Source organism: Ahaetulla prasina, chromosome 8 (genome assembly GCF_028640845.1).
Source record: "Ahaetulla prasina isolate Xishuangbanna chromosome 8, ASM2864084v1, whole genome shotgun sequence".
NCBI classification, from domain to species: Eukaryota; Metazoa; Chordata; class Lepidosauria; order Squamata; family Colubridae; genus Ahaetulla; species Ahaetulla prasina.
The window spans coordinates 1,515,860-1,541,054 of NC_080546.1; the positions used below are offsets into that span (position 1 = coordinate 1,515,860).

Sequence of the window (25,195 nt, forward strand, 5' to 3'; positions counted from 1 at the left end):
CTGTGAAACACCAGAATGACTTTCCTATGTTTGGGCTCCTGGCTGGGCTGGTTTCCCTTCCAACTTTTCTCCATCTCGAAGACTTTACACCCGCAGCATTCTCTTCCCTGGGCTCCTCTCCACCCCTTTCTAGGTCTCTACCGGTCCTCCGTCTGCAAGCAAGACACCTCCAAGCTCAGGTAAGTGGTGCTATCGTGGGGAGCAGGGCTGGGTAGCTCCCCATAGCTTTAGTAGGAAACTGGGGAATTCACGGGGGGGGGGGAGCAGTTCAATGGCCCAGATCAGAGCTCATTCCAGATGCTGCCAGATGAGAAGTCGAGGAGGAGGCAGCGATGTGGCACCTCAGGATGATGTCTGCCTTGGGCACTTTAAGACAGGTGGACTTCAACTCCCAGAATTCCCCAGCCAGCAAAAGCTGCCTGGGGAATTCTGGGAATTGAAGTCCACTCATCTTACAGTCTCCAAGATAGAGAAACACTGACTCACCGTGGGATAGAGAAGGTTGGGACTCGAACGCAGACACAGGGACACACTTGTGCGTCCTGAAGAAGCAGATGTGACTGGAGAAACCCAGGTTGTGCACATCTGCACAATCAGTATCCTAGCAGGGTCCCCAAAGAACTTTGGCGCCACCGTGTGGCTCCACTGGGGCTGTGCAACCCAAGGACAACAGGCTGCAGGAGCCAATGGAGGTCAGGCAAGAGAGGTCTCTCTCTCTCTCTCTCTCTCACACACATACACACACACAGTCCATGTTGTGTGGTGTGGGATGGGCTTGACCTCTCCTGTCATGCACCCTACCTGTTGGACTGCTGCCTGAGCTCTGAGTCCGGATCCTTGGCCCAAGCAAACCGATGTGGCTAGAGAAACAACGTGCTTCACTGCTCCATCTCCAAGGACTAGCATCCTCTGTGGCAGGGTCTCCAACCTTGGTCCCTTTAAGACTTTGTGGACTTCAACTCCCAGAGTGTTTTGTCCCCCTCGCCTCAGTCCGAGCGATGACTTAATTAGCCGGCAACTATCAGCTTCTGGCAGCAAACTAGCGAGCGTCTGCCAAGTGTCCCTGTTATCTCTTTTGATGCCGATGAGCCAGCCAGGAACAAACAGTACTTCAGCTCTAGTTAAGCAGTTGATTTGCTTGCCACGAAGGGGTACAGCAGCCCTTGCTGCTTTTATATCCTGTGGGGTGTGGCTCCATGACTCAGCACTTCCTAGGCCTGCCCCACCCTTGCTTCTGTTGTTCCCGCCTCTCCTGCCTACGAAACCTAGGGTCCAGCCAGGCCTGATTGCCATCAGCCGGGTCTGGAGGGGTGGCCTGGGGGGGGAAAGAGTCAGGGGATGGAGGCCTCGTTATCTCCTCCACCTGGCCTGCCTCTGGCTCCTGGAGCTGAGCCAGGGAAGCCGGTGCTCCAGAGGTAAGTCCTGATGGTCCTTCCCTCTCACTTTCTGAGTCACTTTCTGGCAGGGGCCCCGGCTTGGGGGGCGCAGACACAACACAGACTCTGGGAGTTGAAGTCCACAAGTCTTCAAGGGACCAAGGTTGGAGACCCCTGATCTGTGGCATCTGAGTGGCAAATGCCACTTTTTCCTCTCTGCAGAGGCACCGCATGGCAAACTCCGTCCAGCCGCCACAAAAGAGGATTTCAGACTGTTGGGATGTTTCCTGAAGCGAGTTCCTAACGCAACAGCCTGCAACGATTTGTTTAACGACTGTGGCAAGCAAGGAGGCAGGGCTCACCGCACAGATGTCTCGCTTAGCCACAGAGGTTTTGGGCTATGTTGTGGTCGTAAGTTGAGGACGGCCTGTGTTTTGACTGCGAAAGCGAATGGCTTAGATTAGAATGACTGAACTTTCTGTCTTAATCTGCTATCTCCGTTGCTGGAAAGGGCCCCTCGGTTTAATTTGCTCATTTCCAAGGACCATCTCAGTTTGTTTTCTTTCCCAAAAGGTAATTAATTATATGATCCCGCTGGAGTGGGGTGGGAGCATTCCTGCCCCTCCCCCTGGATTCCCCCCCCCCAGTTAGTTAATTGGAGCCGGCAGCTCAGCCCCTAGGAGACCATGAAACTCATCTGGAGGCAGGAGACATGCCTGACTGTCTAAGGCAGCGGTTCTCAACCTGTGGGTCGGGACCCCGTTGGGGGTCGAATGACGATTTGCCAGGGGTGGCCTAAGACCATCGGAAATATGGGAAGTATACTTGCGAGTCGAAGAATCGTGCTCCAATGGTTGACTCCACAAGCCAGCTGCAGGCTCTTCAAATCGCTAGCCGAATTCGGCTTCAGGCGCGATGAATTAAAAAAGAGAGAAATCTTTGCTCTGATGTCTCCCTCTCAAGCCAGCTGCAATCACTCCCAATCGCGAGCCTAATCTGGCTTCAGGCACGATAAACTTAATAGGGGAGGAGTCTCCGCTTTAATGCCTCCGTCCTCAAGGCAATCGCAAGCAGTTCAGATCGCTAGCCAAGACGGCTTCAGGCGCCATAAATTCAAAACGAAAATAATTTCACGGTTGGGGGGTCGCCACATTGTGGGGAATTGTATTAAAGGGGTCACAGCACTATAAAGGTTGAGAACCACTGGTCTAAGGCAAACAGCAGCCAAGGTTTCAGTGTAACCGCTTGCATTGGTGGCGCAGTGGTGAGAGCGCAGCTTGGCAGTCTAACTCACTGCCCACCGTCTGCAGTTCAACCCTGACCAGGATTGGCTGTCCTTGCAAGGTCAGTCAAATGAGGACCCAGATTGTTGGGGGCAAGAGGCCGACTCTTGTCAACCGCTTAGAGAGGCTTTGAAAGCATTACAAAGCTTGAGCCACAGTGGCGCAGTGGTTAGAGTGCAGTCCTGCGGGCTACTTCTGCTGGGCTGCACTTTGGCAGTTCGAATCTCACCAGGCTCAAGGTTGACTCAGCCTTCCATCCTTCCGAGGTGGGTAAAAGGAGGAGCCAGATTGTTGAGGGGAGGAGATGCTGACTCGGTAAATTGCTTGTGAAGCACTGTGAAGCGGGATATAAGTCTAAGGGCTGTAGCTATTGCTATCATTTATCCCCCCTCTATACACACACACACACACACGTGCATACACACATCTATCTATCTATCTATCTATCTATCTATCTATCTATCTATCTATCTATCTATCTATCTATCTATCTATCTATCTATCTAGTCATCTATCTACTTAACTACTTATCTAATTCTATCCATCCATCCATCCTATCATCTCTATCATCTATCATAGTTGATAGATAAGCCCACTGCTTCTGTGGGCAGGTGGGATTCGGCGCTCCCTCCCCCCCTCCCAGGACGGATGGGGGCAGCCCCTCCCTCGCCCACTGTGGGCTCTGGCAGGAGCCTCCAGCCCCATGCATTATTCATCCCAGGAACGATTCCAGGGCCCACATTGGGGAAGTCACTGAGCTCTCCGGGGAGGGGTCTCCGCCTCGTGGCAGGCTGGCTGAAGCGAGGACGTGAGGAGTGTGTCCTCCCTGCCTAGCCGGCTGAGTCGAGACCTTTTTGGAAGGGGCTGTGGGTGTGCAAGTGTGTGACAACCCCAACTTGTTTGGAGTGGGATGTGAAGGCAATCGGCCTTTCCTTCTTGGCAGGAGGGAGGCGGGGAAGGGGCGGCGCCATCCCAGGCAGGGTTGCTTGGAAGAAGCAAAGTTGCCGATTTCTTTATGACTTAATTAATCACATTTATACGGCTGCCCATCTCAGGAAAGTGGCTTTGGGCAGCGTCTAAGAGTCCAGCCCACGTTGGCTGGGCTTCTGCGTGGATGAACGTCATGGCAGCCTGGGCCCTGTCCTGCATGCCCCCTGCAAATAAATGAAAATTAAATTAAATATTAGATTCAAGAATAAAAATTATTACATTAAGTATTGAAAAAAATTTAGATTAAATATTAAAAATTAAATTAATATAAAAAACAAAAATTAAATTAAGTTAAGTTAAATTGAATTGAATTGAATTGAATTAAATTAAATTAAATTAAATTAAATTAAATTAAATTAAATTAAATTAAATTAAATTAAATTAAATTAAATTAAATTAAATTAAATTGTATAGGATCTCCTGCCCCAGGCAGAGGGTTGGACTAGAAGGCCTCCAAGGTCCTTATTCTATGTTCTAAATTAAATTTATTCATTTGTATGCCACCTTTGTTATTTTTACAAATAACTCAAGGCAACAAACATATCCAGCACGCCTTCCTCGTCCTATTTATCCCCACAACAATCCTGTGAGGTAGGTTGGACTGAGAGAGAACGACTGACCCAAAGTCACTCAGCCGGCTTTCGTGGCTAAGGTACGACTTGAACTCTGTGCTCTTCTTCTTTCTAGCTTGCTGCTTTATACCCGTTGGACCAAGCTGCCTCTCAGCTTTGGTCTAGTCCAGGGGTCTCCAACCTTGGTCCCTTTAAGACTTGTGGACTTCAACTCCCAGAGGACTTCAACTCCCTTCAACTCTCTGGGTGTTGAAGTCCATAAGTCTTAAAGGGACCAAGGTTGGAGACCCCTGGTCTAGTCGGTGGTTCAATTGTCCTCCCAAAACTGGGTAAAATGGCATTTCCCAAAACGTAAACCAGGCGTTGGTAACCAGAGGTGAGATTCAAACATTTTTATCAGCCGGTTCTCTGCCCGGTTGCTGGGTGGGCGTGGCCTACTCGGCTTCCCGCACCACAGCAGGAGAAGGATTCTCCCTCTCCAGGCTCTGGAGTCTTTCCTCGAGCCTCCAGGTGGGCAAAAATTGTTGTGTCTCGTCCGATCTCACCACAGCCGGGGCCTTCTTATCTGCTTCCAAACACGGAGGAATGTCTAGTATGCCTCCCAGCCCCAGCCCTGGCTCCATGCCCAGACAGGCTGAAGAGGAAGAAATACCTCCAGCCCCCAGCTCTGGCTCCATGCCCAGGCAAACAGAGCAACTAGACCCCTCCCCCTCCTCCACAGCATGTGAGCCTGAGGAAGGTCAATTGCCAACAGCTGCAGACTGGAGTGACCCTCGTGTCAGAAGACTTGATAGACGGAGGCAACAGAAGGAAGGGAGGGGCAGGCCTGGATAAGTGCTGAGTCATGGAGCCACACCCCATGGCCTATATAAAGGACCTGCTTTCTGGCATTCTCTGAGTCAGGCAAAGTCTAAACATATCTTGCTGAAGTCACTTTCTGGTCTCCTGCCTGCCCTGAAGACTTTGCTAGGACTTTGGCAGAGCTGCAGAGGCACGCCTGATTCGGATTTCCCTGACCCGGCTGTCAGCGGAGGAGTGGGACACAACAAAAATGGTTTCCCCTGGGCTCTGGAGGCCGGAAATGGGCATGTTTCCAGACTTCCAGGAGGCCCGTTTTTCGCCCTCCCAGAGCCTCCATGCGGGCCCTGCACTTACCTGGAGACTCCGGGGAGGGGAGGGGAGGGGAGGGGTGGACGGGGAGCCAATCCTTGCAATTACCAGTTCGGCAAAGCCAGGGCTGAAATTCTCCTGGTTCAGACCGGATTGGTCGATCCGGTAGCGATGGTGGCAGGTGGTTCGGAGAACTGGTAGCAAAAATCCCTGTCCCTCCCCCTCCTGCCGCCCTTTCCCACCCAATTGCCCAATCACCCAGTTGCTCGCTTGCCGCTTATTTAAAAAATGCTTTTAAAGGATTAAAAAAAAGGCTTTGACGATCGCAGCTGAGCTGCCTGATCATCAGAGCTTTTTTTTTTTTTTTTTTACTTTTAAAAGCATTTTTTATTACCTATTTGGCCGAATAGGTTTTCAAAAAAATGCTTTTAAAAGTAAAAAAAAAAATATCACATGCCACAACTCATCAACCCCCCTCCCCTGTGCTGTTCTACTTACCCCATTCCTCCTTTTGGCATGCGCTGTGTGCATGCACACACACCTCGCATTTGGTGCATAATGTGCACTGCGCATTTGCGCACGCAGCGCGCATGCGCAGCCAGCGAACTGGTAGTAAACAGGTTCAGATTTCACCCCTGGGCAAACCAGAGTAAAATTAGCATCCGGTTTGGTCCGAACCGGCTGAATCCCACCCCTGTGCGAAACTCTTTGTTGATTTGCAATGAAGAAATCTGTATATTTGCCTCCTGTTAATCCCCTCCCGAGCCTCACAGAGTGAGTCCCTGTGGGGAAAGAGGCTCTCGGACGAGGAAGTGAAAAGCTGACCCAGTTTGGGTTTAGGGGACGGAAAGCCGTGTCTGGATGGAGTGCCAGCCTTGCTCCCCACCCTGGCAGGATCTGGTGGGCGGAGGCAGGGCCGAACGGAGCCCCTTTTGGGGGAAGAAAGAGCCAAGCATGGACTGGGCTAGAATCGGACACAACCAGATCCCCGCAGGCGTTGGGGTGGGGAGTGGGCTGCTGGAGAGGAAAGGACCGGGACCAGGGGAGGGGAGGGGGTGCCCGGACTGGGTCCCTCACTCTTTCACCCTGCCTGCCTTGTGGGCACTGAAGGCAGAGACCCCAGGATCGGCTCACCCAGCTGGTGCCCGTTTTTCGTGACCCTGAAGTCATCTCATTAAGTGAGAAGCAGCCCCCTGCCAGGCAGGGGTCCTCACTCTCACCCCAGGGGCCAGGAGGGGGGTGACCCATGGCCAGCTTAGCCAGAGACGCTGCCTTCCAGCAGGGGCCTCCCCGATTTCCCAGGATTTCCCAAAGATGGCAAGGGTGACTTGCACCGGGGAACTCCAACCTTGGCAACTTTAAGACATGTAGACTTCAACTCCCAGAATTCCTCAGCCAGCAAAGCTATAGAAAGAACGATTGTAGGAATTTGGTAAGTCCGGTCTAGTGAAAAGAAGGACCAGGGGAGACATGATAGCCGTCTTCCTATCTGCTATTTGAGGGGTTGCCACGAAGAGGAAAGGGCTGTTCTCCAAAGCACCAGAAGGCAGGACGAGAAGCAACGGATGGAAACTAATCCAGGAGAGAAGCAACCTGGAACTAAGGAGGAATTTCCTTGAAAGTTAGAACAATTAGCCAGTGGAACAGCTTGCCACCAGCAGTTGTGGGTGCTCCATCACGGGAGGTTTTCAAGAATAGATTGGAAAACCATTTGTCTGAAGCAGCATAGAGCTTCCTGCTTGAGCAGGGAGTTGGACTACTAGATGATCTCTAAGGTCTCTTCCAACTCTGTTATTCTGGGCTTCTCAGTGAATAGAATAGAATAGAACAGAACAGAATAGAATAGAATAGAATAGAATAGAATAGAATAGAATAGAATAGAATAGAATAGAATAGAATTTTAGGGGTTTTAAGTGGGGTTTTAAGTTTGTATTTAAAAGTTTTAGGGCATCAATTGAATTTAATTTTCTATTCTTTTTTGCTGTTTTATATGTATTATATGTTTTCTGTTGTTTTATTGGCTGTGAACCGCCCTGAGTCCTTCGGGAGATGGGCGGTATACAAATATAATAAATAATAATAATAATAGAATAGAATAGAAATAATGGAATAGGAATAGAATAGAATTTTATTGGCCAAGTGTGATTGGACACACAAGGAATTTGTCTTTGGTGTATAGGCTCTCAGTGTACATAAAAGAAAAGATACGTTCATCAAGAATCATAAGGTACAACACTTAATGATAGTCATAGGGTACAAATAAGGAATGTGCTGGATTTAGCAAAGATTCCTCCAAGGCTGGTGCATGATTCAACGCCTACACACACACACACAGAGACCCTGTGTGTTCCAGGCTGCAGCCGGCTCACGTGTTCCAATCCCCAGCTGCGGTACATTCATGGTTCACGAAGTCTGGCGAGGCTGAGCCGAACTGACAGAGAAACCTTTAGCGGAACAAACGGGAATATAGTATCAGGCAAGGCTGACCGAGCCACGAACTGTGGCAACCACCGAGCAAATTAGCATCAACGAAAATAGCAGGCCGTTCAGATCACTTATGTGCGAGGTACCAAATGCAGCTCCCGTGTCAGCTGGCATCAGGGCATGGATGCATAAAGAACGGATGCCTGGCACCAGCCCTGCCAAACTCTTTGGCCTACGAAGGGAAAAGTTTGCTCCGGTACTGCACCGACTCTGCCCATTGGCCAGCAGTGGGCAGACCCACGTCCAGGCTGTCCTATTGGAAAGTGGGGGGGGGGGTGTCAGGAAATTCAAAGGTTCACACAGAACACAGGTGAAAAAAATGGAGGGGCTTTGATTTCCTCAAGGGGGTCAGTCTGTTGTCCAAAGCACCTGAAGGCAGGAGAAGAAGCAACGGATCAAGGAGAGAAAGGACGAATTTCCTGACAGTCAGGACAATTAACCAGTGGAACAGCTTGCCACCAGAAGCTGTGACTGCACCAACACTGGAAATTTTGAAAAAGAGGTTGGACAGTAATTTGTTAGAAATGTTATAGGGACTCCTGCTTGGGCAGGGGGTTGGACTAGATGACCTCCGAGGTCCCTTCCAGCTCTGTTATTCAGTCTAGCCTAGAACGGGTTAAAAATCCCATTGGAGGGACATGGTAACTGTCTTCCAATATTTGGGGGCTGCCGCAAAGAAGTGGGGGGGGGTTTCAAGCTATTTTGCAAAGCACCAAAAGGCAATTAATTAAGGAGAAATTTCCTAAAGTGAGAACGATTAACCAGTGGAACGGAAGTGGTGGAGGTCGCCATCCCTGGAGACCTTTAAGAAGAGACTGGACAGCCTCTTGTCTGAAATGCTTGAGAAGAAGGTTGGATTAGAGCAGGGGTCTCCAACCTCGGTCCCTTTAAGACTTGTGGACTTCAACTCCCAGAGTCCCTCAGCCACCAAAGCAGGGGTCTCCAACCTTGGTCCCTTTAAGACTTGTGGACTTCAACTCCCAGAGTCCCTCAGCCAGCAAAGCAGGGGTCTCCAACCTTGGTCCCTTTAAGACTTGTGGACTTCAACTCCCAGAGTCCCTCAGCCACCAAAGCAGGGGTCTCCAACCTCGGTCCATTTAAGACTCGTGGACTTCAACTCCCAGAGTCCCTCAGCCAGCAAAGCAGGGGTCTCCAACCTTGGTCCCTTTAAGACTTGTGGACTTCAACTCCCAGAGTCCCTCAGCCAGCAAAGCAGGGGTCTCCAACCTTGGTCCCTTTAAGACTTGTGGACTTCAACTCCCAGAGTCCCTCAGCCACCAAAGCTGGCTGAGGGACTCTGGGAGTTGAAGTCCACAATTCTTAAAGGGACCAAGGTTGGAGACCCCTGGACTAGACCACCTCCAAGATCCCTTCCAGTTCTGTTCTTGTGTGGACCTTTTCTGACCCCCTTTCGCACACCCCTGCCCATGTCCCCTGAATTAGACCCTCTCTTGGGCCACCTGGGATGAGATTCACTGGATTGGAGGCTTCTTGTTGTGGGGGGCGCTGGGGAAGAGGCCTTGGTGCTCCACAGAAGTGGCAGCTTTGCTTCCTGACATTCCCAGCTAAAAGCAGAACAGACAGAAGAAGCAGAAGAAGAACAGAATGACAGAGTTGCGTGGGAGTTGGAAGCCAGGCATCCTAGCTGAACATATTAGGGGCTGCAACGCAGCACATCTGGAAAACATCTGGTTGGGGAAGGAAGGAGCCTTAGTTTGTAGCAGAAATGAAGCCAGAAGCTTTGGGCGGCTGGACCTGGGGATTCCAGTGGGTTCTCCTTTCTCTTGCTCTGCTTGGACGTGATCTTGTCAAGATGGGGCCGATGTGCAGCTCTCCACATGTTCTTCAGATGCAAGCTGCAGCAGCTGTCCTCTCCTCTCTCTCCTCTGGACATCTGCGGTCAAAACAAACCGAGGAATCCATGCCAGTATTCCTAGACCTGCCACAGAACATTTAGTGACCGTTCCAAGTTACAACAGCACCAGAAAAGTGGGCTTTAGTTATGACCATTATGCACACTGAAAAGTGTAGCATCCCCAAGGTCAGGTAATCGGGGGCGCGTGTGGTTTTTAAAGTTTTCGTTATTGGCGTCACCACAACGGTCGGCTTGTTTCTTCTTCTTCTTTCTTGATTTTGTATTTTAACTTTTGTGGGGGGGGGGGCGGAATTGAAAAAGGAAAGCCCCCTTTCTCATTCGCTCAGAAGGATCCGTCGGTAAGTTTGGGGTGGGCCCTCCTTCCCCCTTTGGCATTGTCCATCTTGGCCCCCAAGACGGGGTAGCCCTGCCCCACGCTTGCCCCCTAACCAAGTTTCCCCCCCCTACTGGCTGACTTTGTTGCAAAGGGCCCGGTCTTGTCTTCGGCTGGAGATCTCCCACCCCTCCTGGCCCATCCCTGGGTGAGGTGGGGGGCCGCCTTCTCCACTTCCCTGTGCATTTTCTCCTCTGGAACGGCTTCCGCTCGATTTCTTCTCCTTCCTCCTCCTCTTCTCGCAGCGGAGGGAGGGGAGCGCTCGCCAAGAGCTGCCCTGGGACCCTCCCAGCCAAGAAGAGCAGCCAGCCTACAGATGGAGATGTGCTGTTTCCTGGGCGAACTTCACACTTCCCTTTGATTTCAGCCTCACTCCCCTCCTGATTGGCACAATGGGGTGAGGGGTCTCCGGAGAGACCCCCTCCCTCCTTCGCCCTCCCATCAGCAGCTCCAGAGTAGATGGTCTACTTGCTTCCAGCTCAGGAAAGGGAAGCGGGCAGGAACAGCCAACACCCTGGAAGACAGGCTCCAAATCCAGATGGATCTTGATAGCCTCGAACCCTGGGTCCTATCTAACAAGTATTCAATGTAGAGAAAAGTCAAGTCTTACCCTTAGGCAAGAAAACCCAAAAGGACACATATAGACTGGGTGAAACCAGGCTTAGTAGCAGTGACTGTGAACGGGATCTTGGAGTCACAGTGGACAACCAGCTAAATAGGAGCCAGCAGTCAAAAAAGCCAATGCAATCCTAAATTGCATTAACAGAGGGATACAATCAAGATCAAGGGATACCACTCTATTAAGCTTTAGTGAGGCCACACCTAGAGTACTGCATCCAGTTTTGGTCTCCACACTATAAAAAAAAAGATGTTGAAACTCTAGAAAGAGTGCAGAGAAGAGCAACCAGGATGATGAGGGGACTGGAGGTTGAAACATACAATGAATGGTTGCATTCATTGACTAATTTAGGGAAGAGAAGGACCAGTGGAGACGTGAGAGCTGCCTTCCAGTATCTCAGGGGTTACCACAAATAAGGGGTCCACCTATTCTCCAAAGCCCCTGAAGACAGGAGACGAAGCAGCTAATGGAAAGTGATCAAGGTGAGAAGCAACCTGCAATTGAGGAGAAATTTCCTGACAGTGAGGACAATTAACCAGGGGAACAGCTTGCCACCAGAAGTTGTGGGTGCTCCAACTCTGGAGATTTTTAAAAAGAGAATCAGGACAATGGCCAGGGAGCTCCCTGGGAGTAAAGATTTATCATATGGTCAGATGGACGGCCAATAAATTTAATAAATTAATGGCAATAAGGAAATATACTCTCTCCCGGGCCTTTTTAAGCAGCTTTTTCTGGTAAGTCGGTGCACCCATCTCTTGAACCCGGAGTCTGAAATGGTCTAGGACAGAGGTCTTCAAACTTGGCAGCTTTAAGACTTGTGGACTTCAACTCCCAGAATCCCTCAGCCAGTAAAGCTGGCTGGGGAATTCTGACAGTTGAAGTCCACAGGTCTTAAAGCTGCCAAGTTTGAAGACCTCTGGTCTAGAATCTCCTGCTTGAGCAGGGGGTTGGACTATTTTATTTATTTATTTATTTTATTATTTATTTTATTTGATTTTTATACCGCCCTTCTCCCGAAGGACTCAGGGCGGTGTACAGGCAGAAGTAAAAAAGACAATACAATGTACAATTTAAAATGTGAATTAAAAAACTTATTATAATTAGCCCAAAACTTTAAAATATATAAAAAACTAAAATCCCATTTAAGATTAATATTAAAAATTTTAAAAATTTAAAAAACCAATAAAATTCAATAAAATTCAAGCCAGTCCCGCGCGAATGAAAAGATGTGTCTTCAGTTCGCGGCGGAAGGTCCGAAGGTCAGGTATTTGGCGTAAACCCGGGCTAGAAGACCTCCAAGGTCCCTTCCACCTCTATTATCATAGAGCTATCTATGCTATCTCTATCAGCTCTGGAAGGACCTGATGACCTTCCAGAGCTGAGGGCAGATAAGAGGCAGCTCAGAGTATCTGTAGGAGGAAACTGCGATTTGCATCCTGCACCAAAGACAACTGGCAGGCACCCGTGAACTCTCCAAAGCCCGGAGCACAAATGTGCTTTTCTACGTGCCCCTGGCAGTGTGCGAGGGGGTGCAATGGGTGTGCCCTTGTGGCTCCTTCCATACTCACAGCCTGAAGGTTAGGCCACCATCAGTGCACATGAAGAGGGAGGCGCCAGGCTGGTGCTTTGAAGGTATCTCCAGGCTTGGCTTCGGCGGCTTCTTCCAATGCCCCAGAACTGCCCCTAGAGCCGGGGATGTGGGTCCTTCCTTGGCCCTCCATCTGCCGCGTAGGCGTGAAGGTCAGCAGGTTCAGCGCACGGTCAGTGAGCAGCAGGGTCAGCCCAGCCTGAGTGCGGGAAGTGCCAGACTGCATTAGTGGGAGAGAACCTCAGGGACACGGCGACAATCCTCGCCTGGGCTTCTTCGCAGCCACCCACCCAACCACGAGGGGCTTCAGTTGCAACCTCCTTCTCCAGCTCCCCCCTCTTGCCTTGGGCTGCCCCACTGAGGCTCAAGGCCCGGCACGTATCCTTCCCGCAGCCCAAGGCGGTCAGCCCTTCCAAGCCCCCTCTGGGACCCCTGGAGTGGCCCATGGTACAACGCTGTTGCACGAGCAGCTCTCCTTGCTGGGGTGCAAGTCAAGGTTTTACAAATTAACTGAGTTGGAAGGGACCTTGGAGGTCATCTAGTCCAACCCCCTGCCCAACCAGGCAACCCTGTACCACGTCAAACAAACGGCTGTCCAGTCTCTCCTTGAAAGCCTCCAGTGATGGAGCATCCACAACTGCCACTGTAACAGAAAAACAAAGTTGGAAGGGGCCTTGGAGGTCTTCTAGTCCAGGGGTCTCCAACCTTGGCAACTTTAGGCCTGGTGGACTTCAACTCCCAGAATTCCCCAGCCAGCAAAGAGTTGAAGTCCGACAGGCTAAAAGTTGCCAAGATTGAAGACCCCTGTTCTAGTCCAACCCTCTGCTCAGGTAGGAGACCCTACGCCATTCCAGACAAATAGTTGTCCTGTCTCTTCTTTAAAAAACCCCAGTGATGAAGCACCCATAATTTCTGGTGGCAAGTTGTTCCACTGGTTAATTATCCTGACTGTCAGGAAGTTTCTCCTCAATTCCAGGTTGCTTCCCTCCTTGATTGGTTTCCATCCATTGCTTCTTGTCCTGCCTTCAGGGGCTTTGGAAAATAAACTCACCCCCTCTTCTTTGGGGCAGCCCCTCAAATATCATGTCACCCCTAGTCCTCCCTTTCATTAAACTAGACACACCCAATTCCAGCAACTGTTCTTCGCGTGTTTTAGCCTCCAGTCCCCTAATCATCTTGGTTGCTCTTCTCTGCCCTCTTTCTAGAGTCTCCACCTCTTTTTGATATTGTTGCAATCAAAACTGGATGCAGTCTTCCAAGGTGTTGGTCATCACCTTTAAAGCCCAGAGTCCAGGTGACTTGTGGAACTGTCTTTTTCCACTGGGACTGCCTCCCTCCCACCACTTGTGCAGGCAGAAAAGGGATGCTGAGGTCCCTGTCAATCGAGGAATTCCATCTGGAGGGGTTCAGGAGAAGGGTCTTCTCTGCCATTGGCTTCTGCCCTTTGGAGCACCTTACCTGCCTCTTCCAGGTGAGATCTCTCCCGCCCTTCCGACCTTCCATTCGCAGTTCCCGTCTCTCCCCTCCTGTATATTCTCCTCCCTTCCTCCCCATCTTTAGCAATTGAACTTATATTTTATTGCAATTTTAATGTGACTTTATACATGTTTTCGGACATTTATGGTTTCACAAATGAAGGCAAACGCATGTGACCCAGGATAATGTTGCATGAAGCAATCTGGATTGGTCAGCGGGACCACAGAGGTTTCAGTCTTCCGAACTTTCGGATTCGTGCTGGAACCCATCCTCAGGGAAGTTCTCTCTACCGGAATATTTATGGTTTCCTTTCAATGTTGTAATCCAGCCAGAGTCCCCTTGTGGCAAGATGGACAGCAAATGAATTTAATAAATAAAAAATATATATTTTGACATTTAAATAATGACCATCCATGTTTTTATGATGATTGTTTTTATAATTTTTTTTTACAACAGTTGGTATAAAAATGTTTATCTGATTGTTGTACACCAGCTGGAATCAATTCTGGTGAGAGGGTAGATACTGTATTTTGACTGATATAGAATAGAATAGAATAGAATAGAATAGAATAGAATAGAATAGAATAGAATAGAATAGAATTCTTTATTGGCCAAGTGTGATTGGACACACAGGGAATTTGTCTTGGTGTGCATATGCTCTGGGAGTACATAAAAGAAAAGATACCTTCATCAAGGTACAACACTTACAACACTTAATGATAGTCATAGGCTACAAATAAGCAATCAGGTAACAATATCAGTAAATCGTAAGGATACAAGCAACAAAGTTACAGTCACAAGTGGGAGGAGGTGGGTGATGGGAACGATGAGAAGATTAATAGTAGTAACTATGGAAGGACTGAATCTCTCAAGGTGGTTCAGAAAACACACACACATCCCACAAACACAGAGCAAGGCAGTGTCCTTGCAAATGATTCTGGATTACCTCCCTTAATGGAAGTGGTTCCATGGGCCTCTAAGAGAGAGGTGGGGAACCAGGGATGTCCAAACTTGGCCCCTTGAAGAGTGGTGGACTTCAACTCCCAGAATTCCCCAGCCAGCAACTTGCTCATATTTATAGCTCATGCTGGCTGGGCAATTCTGGGAGTTGAAGTCCACCACTCTTCAAGGGGCCAAGTTTGGACATCCCTGTGGGGAACGCTGCCCCCTTGATGACTTGGTAGACTTCAACTCCCAGAATTCTTCAGCCAGCATGGCTGGCTGAGGAATTCTGGGAGTTGAAGTCCACAAGTCTTAAAGTCATAATCCCCGACCGACCCCCACCCCGCCCTAAGGGCTCCCATCTCTTTTCCAAAGGACGGCCGCAGGCACTGGGGCCGCACCACCTCCGACCGCTTGGGGCCGCTGTAGAGAGGGGGGGGGAAGGAGGAGGAGCGGCGTTGGCGTTCCAACCACTTCCGCCTGTGCCGGAAGTGCCGGGCGGAGCCATCGCTGCCAGCCGCCGGGTGAGGCGCGGGGCGACGATGTGGTTCATGTACGCGCTGAGCTGGCTCGCGCTCCTCATCCAGGCCGCCTTCGTCACCCTCGGCATCGGTGAGCGGAGCCCCCGCCCCTCCCCGCGGAAGACCCCCGGGGGCCGCCAAGCCCCACTCTCGCCCTCCCCCCCCCCGCCCGGAGCGCGATGGTCCCGCCCGACGTGGCGTCGCCCCCTCCTGGCCGGAGCCTCCGCCTCCCCCCGCAGGCCACCTTTTCCCCCCCCCCCACCCCCCCCCCCGGCTGGCTCCTGGGTGGGGAGGAGGGGGCGCTGGAGGCGGCCGTGGCCGGGCATAGAAGGCAGGCCGGTCTACCTCGCAGGGTCGTTGTTGCAAAGGAGAAGAGGGAGGGAGGGAGGATTAGATGGCTTCTCTCTCTCTCTCTCTCTCTCCCCCCTTTCTTTTTTTCCTTCCTTTCTCCCTTTCTTTTTTCCTTCTCTCTCTTTTCTTTCTTTCTTTCTTTTTCTTTCTTCTTCTTTCTTCTTTCTTTCTTTCTTTCTTTCTTTCTTTCTTTCTTTCTTTCTTTCTTTCTTTCTTTCTTTCTTCTTCTTTCTTCTTTCTTTCTTTCTTTCTTTCTTTATTTTTTCTTTCTTCTTTCTTTCTTTCTTTCTTTCTTTCTTTCTTTCTTTCTCTTTCTTTCTTTCTTTCTTTCTTTCTTTCTTTCTTTCTTTCTTTCTTTCTTTCTTTCTTTCTTTCTTTCCTTCCTTCTCCCCCTTTCACAAGCACGACCCCCCCACACTTATTGATTGATTGATTGATTGATTCAATTTCAATCTTCGACAAGACCTAAGTTTAACTCATAGAATCATCTATTGTAATGTCCTTCCTGTCAAAGACTACTTCAGCTTTAATTGCAATAATACAAGAGCAGCCAATAGATTTAAACTTAATGTCAACCGCTTTAATCTAGATTGCAGAAAATATGACTTCTGTAACAGAATCATCAGTGCTTGGAATACTTTACCTGACTCTGTGGTCTCTTCCCAGAATCCCAAAAGCTTTAACTAAAAACTTTCCACTATTGACCTCACCCCATTCCTAAGAGGACCATAAGGGGCGTGCATAAGCGCACAAACATGCCTACCGTTCCTGTCCTATTGTTTTTTTTCTTTTCTCCTTCCTATATATATGCTTATACCTCCTTATATTTACCCATATATGTGTTTATTTACTATATAATCTTTTTGTATGATACCTACATATGTTGTTGTGACAAAATAAAATAAATAAAAATAAAATAAATAAATTTAAATGCCTCCCAGCTGGGCGGCTTCCAACAAGAAATACAAATGTAGGAACAGTTAAAGTTACAGGAATTTTTTTTCCAGATTCTCGTAGTTCTTCGCAATGTTTTAGATACAGAGCTATAGTTACGTAATAATTGGTGTTTTATCCCGCCTCTTTCTCCTTCCTTCTCTAAACCAGTCATTTATATAACCTTATCATCTGTCTATCAATCAATCAATCAGTCTACTCTATATCAATCGATCGATCAATATAAAATCTATCAATCGGTTTTCTCAACCTTGACAACTTTAAGATGGGTGGAATTCTGGGAGTTGAAGTGAGCCATCTTAAGTTGCCGACTTTGAGAAATACCTGTCTGTCTGGTCAGTCTATCATCTCTATTAACCATGATCATCTCTCTCTCTCTCTCCCACCTATCTATCTATTTGTATTGCACCTCATGATTCTTGACAAATGTATCTTCCCTTTTTATGTACACTGAGAGCGTATGCACACCAAGACAAATTCCTTGTGTGTCCAATCACACTTGGCCAATAAAAAATTCCATTCTATTCTATTCCATTCCATTCCATTCCATTCCATATTTTCTATTCTATTCTATTCTATTCTATTCTATTCTATTCTATTCTATTCACCTACCTACCTCTGTCTCTCTCTTTCCATCACTCCGTCCTACTCTACCTCCTGCCGATATCCAAGTGGGAAAGCAGATGTCCTGCCAGCAAGACCTACCTGGTTACCGTGCCTGGGGAGAGGCAGGGCCGTGGTTTTCTCCATCCGCTCCTGCCTCCCGCCCTGTGGCTGAGATTGACGCCTGGAGGGACAGGTTGGCCCTTTTGGAGGCCTGTGCAGCCAGGGGTGTGGGAGGAATTGGGCCTTGGCCTCCCTTGCAGGCGCGCTGACTGTGGTCGGCAGTGTGGCAAGATGGCCTAACGGTTGGGTGTTTCTCCTCTTCCTCCTCCTCTCCTCCTTCCCTCCCTCTCAGCGGCTGGATTGTACTACCTGGCGGAGTTGATAGAAGAATACACAGTGGCCACAAGCCGGATCATCAAATACATGATCTGGGTAAGCATCAACCTGCCTTTCACCTGGGTTTTCTGCGGGGAGGGGGGGAGGGGGGGAGACACCTGGGAAAGCACCCACTTTCTTGGCCCCATTTCCCCTTCCCTGGAGAAAACATTTACAGGTGGTTCTCAACTTACAACCCTTCGCTTGGGCACTGAAAAAAGTGACTTGTGACCAGTTTTCACACTTACGACCATTGCAACAGCCTCACGGTCACGTGATCCAAATTCAGACCCTTGGTGACGGACTCACATTTATGACCGTCACAGCGTCCCTAGGGTCACGTGATCCCCTTTGCCGACCTTCTGACGGGCAAAATCCATGGGGAAGACAGGTTGAATCAACAACTGCGGCCAGAAAGATCGTAAAACGGGGCAAAGTTCAATGAACCACTTAGCCTTGCTTAGCGACAGAAATTTTGGGCTCGATTGTGGTCGTACGTCGAGGACTGCCTGTATAAGTGGGTGATGCGGGGCATCTTCAGCTGGCAGAATTTGGTGCGGTTGAGAAACTGAGATTTAGAGGGACATTTTTCTTCTTTTTGGTGTCGTTTTTCCTTCCTCCTGCGTGGCCAGAGGGGGGGAAGAGAGCGGCGGGCACTGGGCGAGGAAGCTACTGACCCTCCTCCTCCCTCCCCCCCCCTCCCCCCGGCGCCTGGTCTGAGCACGGCCTTGATCCATCAGAGTCCCTCACTTTCTCTCGTCTCTGAAGGTTGGATCATGACAACCGGACAATCATTTTTGGTGATTTAAGATCGTCCAAGCAGCTTGAACAAATGAGCTGGACAGAGAGTCGTTGGAGGGGACCGGCTCCGGTCCACACCCATCTCAGGGGTCTCCTCCCCAAAACGCCTTGCGATAGGTGGATTCTCAGTCCTTCCCTGCAAAAGTTGGAACAAAGGAATCGGTCCATTCTCTGCCTAACAAGCGTTCTCTGGCTGAAGAAACTGCTTGGATGAGGGGAGACGGGATAGCAGTGGTGCAGTATTTGAGGGGCTGCCCCAAAGAAGGGAGTCGAGCTGTTCTCCAAAGCACCTGAAGCAATGGATGGAAACCAATCAACCTGATATTAAGGAGAAACTTCCTGACAGTGAGGACAATTAACCAGTGGAACGGCTTGCCACCAGAAGTTGTGGATGCTCTACCACTGGAGGTTTTCTAAGAAGAAACTCAACAGTCATTGGTCCAATCTCTTCTTAAAAACCTCCAGTACAGGATCTCCTGCTTGAGCAGGCGGTTGGACTAGAAGACCTCAAAGGTCCCTTCCAGCTCTATTCTGTCTGAAGTGTCTTTCCCTAACAAGGAGAAATGAGTCCAGTTGCCAGGATCCCACCTTCAAAGCCCTTGGCCTGGGTGACTTGACCTCTCTCTCTCTCTCTCTCCTAGTTTTCCACGGCTGTGCTGGTCGGCCTGTATCTCTTTGAGCACTTCCCAGGCCTGGTGGTGGGCGTGGGTCTCTTCACCAACCTGGTCTACTTCGGACTGCTGCAAACTTTCCCTTTCATCATGCTGACCTCTCCAAATTTCATCCTGTCCTGTGGTGAGTGCCCCTCCCCCCCGCCCACAGCCCTGCGGTTGTGTCCCCTGCAGCCTTGCCTTGAAAGAGATTTGGGGTTTGCCCCTCAACCCCCACCCCCACCCCTGGAAACAGCTCTGGTATATGTATGCAGGTTTTGGTATGTTCGGGTCTTTTCCCGTGTAAGATTGGAAGTATTTAGGCAACGTTTCGATGAGATCTCACTCATCATCTTCAGGCTTTGGCTTTGTTCTTATGTGAGCAAAAAACTCTCTAACAGGCCTGGCCCCCTGCTAGAGGGTGACTCAGAAAGTGAGTGGGAAGGGCCGTCAGGGCTCCCTTCTGCAGGGCCGGCTTCCCTGGCTCAGCACCAGGAGCCAGAGGCAGGCCAGGTGGAAGAGGTGACGAGGCCTCAGTCTCCTGTATCTCCCCTCCTCCAGGAAATGCTTCCAGACCCAGCTGAGGACAATCAGTCCTGGTTAGATCCCAGGTTTCGTAGACGAGAGAGGCGGGAACAACAGAAGCAGGGGTGGGGCAGGCCTAGAAAGTGCTGAGTCATGGAGCCACACCCCATAGGGTATAAAAGCAGGAGGGGCTACTATACTGCTTCGTGAGGAGCAAATCTAATTGCCTGGAGAGAACTTGAGCTGAAGTGCTGTTTATTCCTGACTTCCTGGTTGACACGCCGGCATCAAGAAAAATAACAGAAAAACCCGGGCAGACGCTCGCTGGGTTGCTGCCAGAGCTGATAGCTGCCGTGGACTCAATTGCTGGCTGATTGAGTCATTTGTCGTGCCTCCCGGACTGAGGTGGGCGGACAGAACAACGTACCTATCTACCTCTCTCTCTTAAGAGCCATGGTGGCACAATGGTCAGAATGCAGGACTGCAGGGCTAACTAACTGCCCACTGCCTGCAGTTCAATCCTGACCGGCTGAAGGTTGACTCAGCCTTCCGTCCTTCCAAGGTTGGTCAAATGAGGACCCAGATTGTTGAGGGCAATACGCTGACTCCGCAGACTGCTTAGAGAGGTCTGGAAAGCACCGTGAAGCGGCCTATAAGTGTCTTTAAGGCAGAGGTTCGCAACCTTTTTTTGGCCTAAGCATCTCTAAAATCCTGATCCACCCATCCCCCACCCACCCCCATGACCTATAATTCTTACTATTCAAAAAGTCAACTCCTACTCATGCGGAGGAAGCCTAAAAGGCCATTAACTTGGTTTAAACAAGGTTCCAAATTGCCCCCATTAAGAATCAACCCCCCCCCCCCTTTAATCTCCCTTAGTCCTGTAAATCTCAGCCTTATTGAAACCGGGAGCCTTTCTCTCTGCTCCGAGTGATGCTGAGCTTTAGTTTTGGCCTCGGTTTTCTTTTCCTCTCCCCCCGCCCCACCTTCTTCTCAATCCTGTTTCAGAGGTTTTGTACTCTTACAGCACTGACCATGTTTTGTCATGTTTCTGGGGTTTGTCCAAGACGTGGAATTAACAGGGGAGGCCGAGAAGGTGGATAGGACCGAAACTGCATCCTGGGAGTTGAAGTCCGGGAGTCTGCATCCTGGACATAAACTGTTTCAACTCCTACCCTCAAAACGACGCTACAGAGCACTGCACACCAGAACAACTAGACACAAGGACAGTTTTTCCCCGAAGGCCATCACTCTGCTAAACAAATAATTCCCTCAACACTGTCAAACTATTTACTGAATCTGCACTACTATTAATCTTCTCATAGTTCCCATCACCAATCTCTTTCCACTTATGACTGTATGACTATAACTTGTTGCTGGCAATCCTTACGATTTTATATTGATATATTGACCATCAATTGTGTTGTAAATGTTGTACCTTGATGAACGTATCTTTTCTTTTATGTACACTGAGAGCATATGCACCAAGACAAATTCCCTGTGTGTCCAATCACACTTGGCCAATAAAATTCTATTCTGTTCTATTCTATTAAAGTGGCCCAATGTTTTCTTGCAATGAGGCCTAGGTACACACTTAGAGACAGAGAGAGAGAGAGAAAGAGAGCAGGGACCCCTTGAAATCTGAAAATCAAGAGGACTCTGGGAGCCCCTTTTTCCCAGGGACAAACTGCTAGGAGGCTTCAGCGTTTGGGAGCTGCTGGTTTTCTGCTCTGGCCGACGGCTCCCCCTGTGACACGGCTCCCTCCCTGTGGTGTTTGGATCCTGAGAGGCATCTTTGGGGGGGGGGGATCTTGCTGAACGAAGCCCCTCCGAATTGCTGAGCCCCTTCTCTCTCTTCCCCCCCCCTCCCCATTTTGGCAGTGCTCGTTGTGCTGAATCACTACCTGGCCTTCCAGTATTTTGCGGAAGAATATTATCCCTTCTCAGAGGTAAGAGGGGGCCGGAGGGGGAGGGCGGCTGTAAAGCCACGAGACCCTGCGGTGTTTCCCTCTCTGCGGGGAGTCCTCGTCTTACGGCCACAAGATTTCCACCGCTAAGCAAGACAGTTGCTCATTCGGTCATAACAGCTGAGCTCAAGACCTTGTCTTTGGCCAAGGTTGTTAAGCAGATTGCTGAATTTTTTTAAGTGAACCATGCGGTCATTAGATTAACCGTTGTAAACCCACGGCCAGCTGCCCCCAAAGTTTGATGATGTGGGGATGCTGCCATGGTCATAAGTGTGAAGCTGGTCGCAAGTCCCTTTTTTCAGCACCGTCACTTTGAACGGTCATTAACCAGATGGTTGTAACTCTAGGACCACCTGCCGCCAAGGAAAGAGTCTTTCCTGGGGCCTCAGGTCTTCGATTGCGGCCGTAGCCATGGAACTCCAAAGCAGCACCAAAGTCCTTGAGTTACGACCATAACGGAGCCTGGCTGTTTGTTTTTTGCGGCGGCCGTTAAAAGAACACGGCGTCGTAAGTACAAATCTGTGGTAATCTGTGAGTGTGGTTTTACTGAAAGCCAGAAATAAGTGGCAGTTCTCGGCATAAATGTCATAAAATGTGACCAGGGGATGTTGCAAACGGTCGTAAAAGTGGGATTGCTACCGAGCGCCCAAAGTGTTCTCATGCGGCCTCTCCCTCCCCCCCCCCGGTCGTAACTTCAGATTCGGGTCATAAATCCCCTTTTTCAAGTAGATAGGTAAGCGATCGGTTATAAGTTGAGAACCCCCCTATAGGTAGTTCTCGACTAAAAAGTTCATTTAGCAACTGGAGTTACGACGGCATTGAAAAAAGGGAACTTGGGGCCCCTTTTTCACACTTAACGACCGTCGTGGCATCCCCACAATCGCACGGTCAAAATTCAGACGCTCGGCAACTGACTCACATTTATGACGGTCGCAGCGTCCCCGAGGAGGGGGTTGTCACGTGATCCCCCTTTGAGAGCTTCCGACGAGCCAAGTCCAACAGGGGGAGCCAGATTCAATTAACGACCAAATTCCTAACTGAACAACCATGGCGGTTTGCTTAACTACGGTGACCAGGGAGGCGGTAAAAGGGGGAAAAACTCAGTTGAGAAATAGCTCGCTTGGCCACAGGGATGTTGGGCTGAACTGCGGTCGTAAGTGGAGGACTGCCAGTAGAGGGAGGGGGGGAAGGAGGCTTGGGAGACAATCTGGGGCTCCAGCTGCCCCCAGGCTTTTGCGGGCCAGACTAAGCCAGTCGGACACCCCACAACCAGGTCTCAAAAGGGAGCCGGTCTGGTTCCTGGCTGTGGCCCTGATGGGATGAACTGGTCCCAGAGGCTTTGAGCCTGCAGGGGGCGCCCTGGGACCGCATCTGGGGGTTCCTGGGGGGCGGCTTTTTGGGGGTGGCACTGGGGCTTGTCTGATGCTCTTTCTCTCCTGCCTCCCCTCCCCCTCCCCCCTTCCAGGTACTGGCCTATTTCACCTTCTGCCTCTGGCTCATCCCCTTCGCCTTCTTCGTCTCCTTGTCGGCTGGCGAAAACATCCTGCCTTCCACCGTGCAGCCTGGAGGTCAGTTCTCTAGCCAGACCCCCCCCCATCCCCCACCCCCTTGTGCCCAGGGAAGGGGGCACAATACGACCCCCCCACCCGGAATGGACACCCAACACACCATCTGCAGCAGTTTTACTTATTGATCAGTTCGTGCTGGGTCTCTCAATAAAGGCGGGCGGGCGGGAGATGAGGCCTTGATGGCTGGCATCGAGGAATGGTTGAGGTGGGGTCCTTGGGGCTCTCTGAGCTGGGTTGTTTTCTTGCAGACCTCTCATGACCCAGCTACGTAACCTCATCAGTGTTGGAAGGGAGAGGGATTTTGTGGAGAGGAGGATTCGTGGGTCCTTGGTGCTGCTCTCTTGAGACGTTTCATGACCCAATAAGGGCACATCATCAGAAGGGGGGGAGGATTTGCTCTCCGTTTATAGACAATGTTGGTAGGAATGTTCCTGGTAGTTGCTCAATTAGGGGGTTGTTTACTGTCTGAGTGAATAGAATAGAATAATAACACAGTTGGAAGGGACCTTGGAGGTCTTCTAGTCCAACCCCCAGCTCAGGAGATTGTAGTTAGTCGTTCCTTGATTGGGGCATTGTTCGCTTGTTGATTTTCAGTCTAGTATTAATCTCTGCCTATCTGGGTACTGATTGCTGGCTTTTTGCTTCTCTCGTTGGAATGGTGTGTAAACGTTGTTTACCTCCACGTGCCTGTGGAGTGCCAGGCTTCCAGGAATTCCCTGCTGGTGTTGGACTTGGCTTGGTCTAGGACAGGGGTCTCCAACCTTGGTCCCTTTAAGACTTGTGGACTTCAACTCCCAGAGTCCCTCAGCCAGCTTTGCTTTGTGGGAGTTGAAGTCCACAAGTCTTAAAGGGACCAAGGCTGGAGACCCCTGGTCTGGGGGACGCGTGTTTTCTCCACAGGTGGGCCCTGGGGGAAGGGCTTGGTTTTGAAGGCCACCCGCTGGTCCTCCTCTCTGACCCATCTCCTTTGCCTCCTCAGACGACGTGGTCTCCAACTACTTCACCAAAGGGAAGCGAGGGAAACGCTCCGGTATTCTCCTCGTCTTCTCCTTCATCAAGGAAGCCATCTTGCCCAGCCGACAGAAGATGTACTGATCTCTTCCCCTCCAGCAGCCCCCCGGATGTGGTTGTGGTGTCCCCCTCCCCCCCTCTTCTGGCCACACGCGTACCTTCCTCCCTGAGAAGGGGCACCGTCTGAGCCTCCGCCTCCCCCTACCTCCAGATCCGTTCGGGGTGAACAAACAGGGGAAGAGCCCCGAGGCGTGGAAAGGGTGGGGGGAGAGCTGGGCCTCCCACGATCCCTCTCTTTCCTGTGGGTGGCTGGGGAAGGGGATGAGGATGGCGACCCCTCCCTCGCCTACCCCTCTCCATGGGGTCCCCGATGAACTCTTAGCGTGCTTTTAAGCCCTTCGGGGTAGGAAGGGGTGGAACGTCTCACAAGGTCTCCACTGCCGGACTTCTTCCAAAGTTTTGAGAGGAATCTCCCCAGGGTGGAAGGAAGGAAGGAAGGAAGGAAGGACCGAGTGGACTTCTCAAGGCGCTGCCTTCTTCCATACTGGCTGACCTGAACCAGACCGTCGGGCCAGGAATGAGAAAAGAGTCTCCATTCTTCTTCCTTCGTTGTGCTAGGAGGTTCCCCTCCGGGAGGCTGGCAAAACTTTTGGTTTGGGTTCTTGTTTTTTTTTTTTAAAAAGGAAACCAGGAATGATAGTTCTGCCCAAACTTCCTGGCTCAGCGTTTGGGGTGTGTGAAAAGCAAAGCTGCGTTTAGCCCGGAAGACTGCTGGCGTCTTTCTCCCCACCCCCAAAAAAACCTTCCGGGACTTCAGCCATGGGGGGCGGGGGGGTCAGTGAAAATGGAACTGTACCAGTGCCCCGAGGTTGGGGAAGGAACCAGGAGTTGTGAGGTTGTGGCTGGAATGCGGGAAGCCACGAGGGTCGGCTCTGCTCCTTGGGCTGGGCAGCCCCCTGGCTTTCCCCTGGCAGTTGTCAGGCTGCCCGGCTCGTCTAGAGGACCTCCAGAGGCTCCCAGCTGCCGCAGTGTTCTTGGCCGAAGGCGATGGGCGTCTCAGCGCAGAGTCTGTGTTCAATAAAGGTGTTCAGTGACAACAGAACAAGGAGACGACTCCCTTCTCCCCTTTTTCTTCAGGGGTTTCATTCGGCTTCGTTTTTCTTGGGGGTGAACACAG

The 25,195-nt window shown here is 50.4% G+C and overlaps 1 protein-coding gene across 2 annotated transcripts; it reads left to right on the forward strand.

Moving 5' to 3' along the window:
* The first annotated feature begins 15,154 nt into the window (after window positions 1-15,154).
* TEX261 (testis expressed 261) lies at window positions 15,155-25,123 on the forward strand. 2 transcript variants are annotated; one of them, XM_058193371.1, is made up of 6 exons: window positions 15,155-15,301; window positions 17,474-17,553; window positions 18,939-19,092; window positions 21,354-21,421; window positions 22,905-23,007; window positions 23,987-25,123. In XM_058193371.1, exons 1-6 carry the CDS (start codon window positions 15,232-15,234, stop codon window positions 24,100-24,102), a joined length of 591 nt encoding a protein of 196 aa, XP_058049354.1. In that variant the 5' UTR covers window positions 15,155-15,231; the 3' UTR covers window positions 24,103-25,123. The 2 variants fall into 2 exon arrangements, with proteins under 2 accessions (XP_058049354.1, XP_058049355.1); XM_058193372.1 differs by lacking the exons at window positions 21,354-21,421; window positions 22,905-23,007; window positions 23,987-25,123 and adding an exon at window positions 20,540-21,317.
* The last annotated feature ends 72 nt before the right edge of the window (window positions 25,124-25,195 follow it).

Coding starts and splice junctions, on each gene's coding strand:
- TEX261 (XM_058193371.1), top strand. CDS start 15,232: ATGTGGTTCATGTACGCGCTGAGCTGGCTCGCGCTCCTCATCCAGGCC. Junction 19,093..21,353: donor AAATTTCATCCTGTCCTGTG/GTGAGTGCCCCT, acceptor CCATTTTGGCAG/TGCTCGTTGTGCTGAATCAC. Junction 21,422..22,904: donor AATATTATCCCTTCTCAGAG/GTAAGAGGGGGC, acceptor CCCCCCTTCCAG/GTACTGGCCTATTTCACCTT.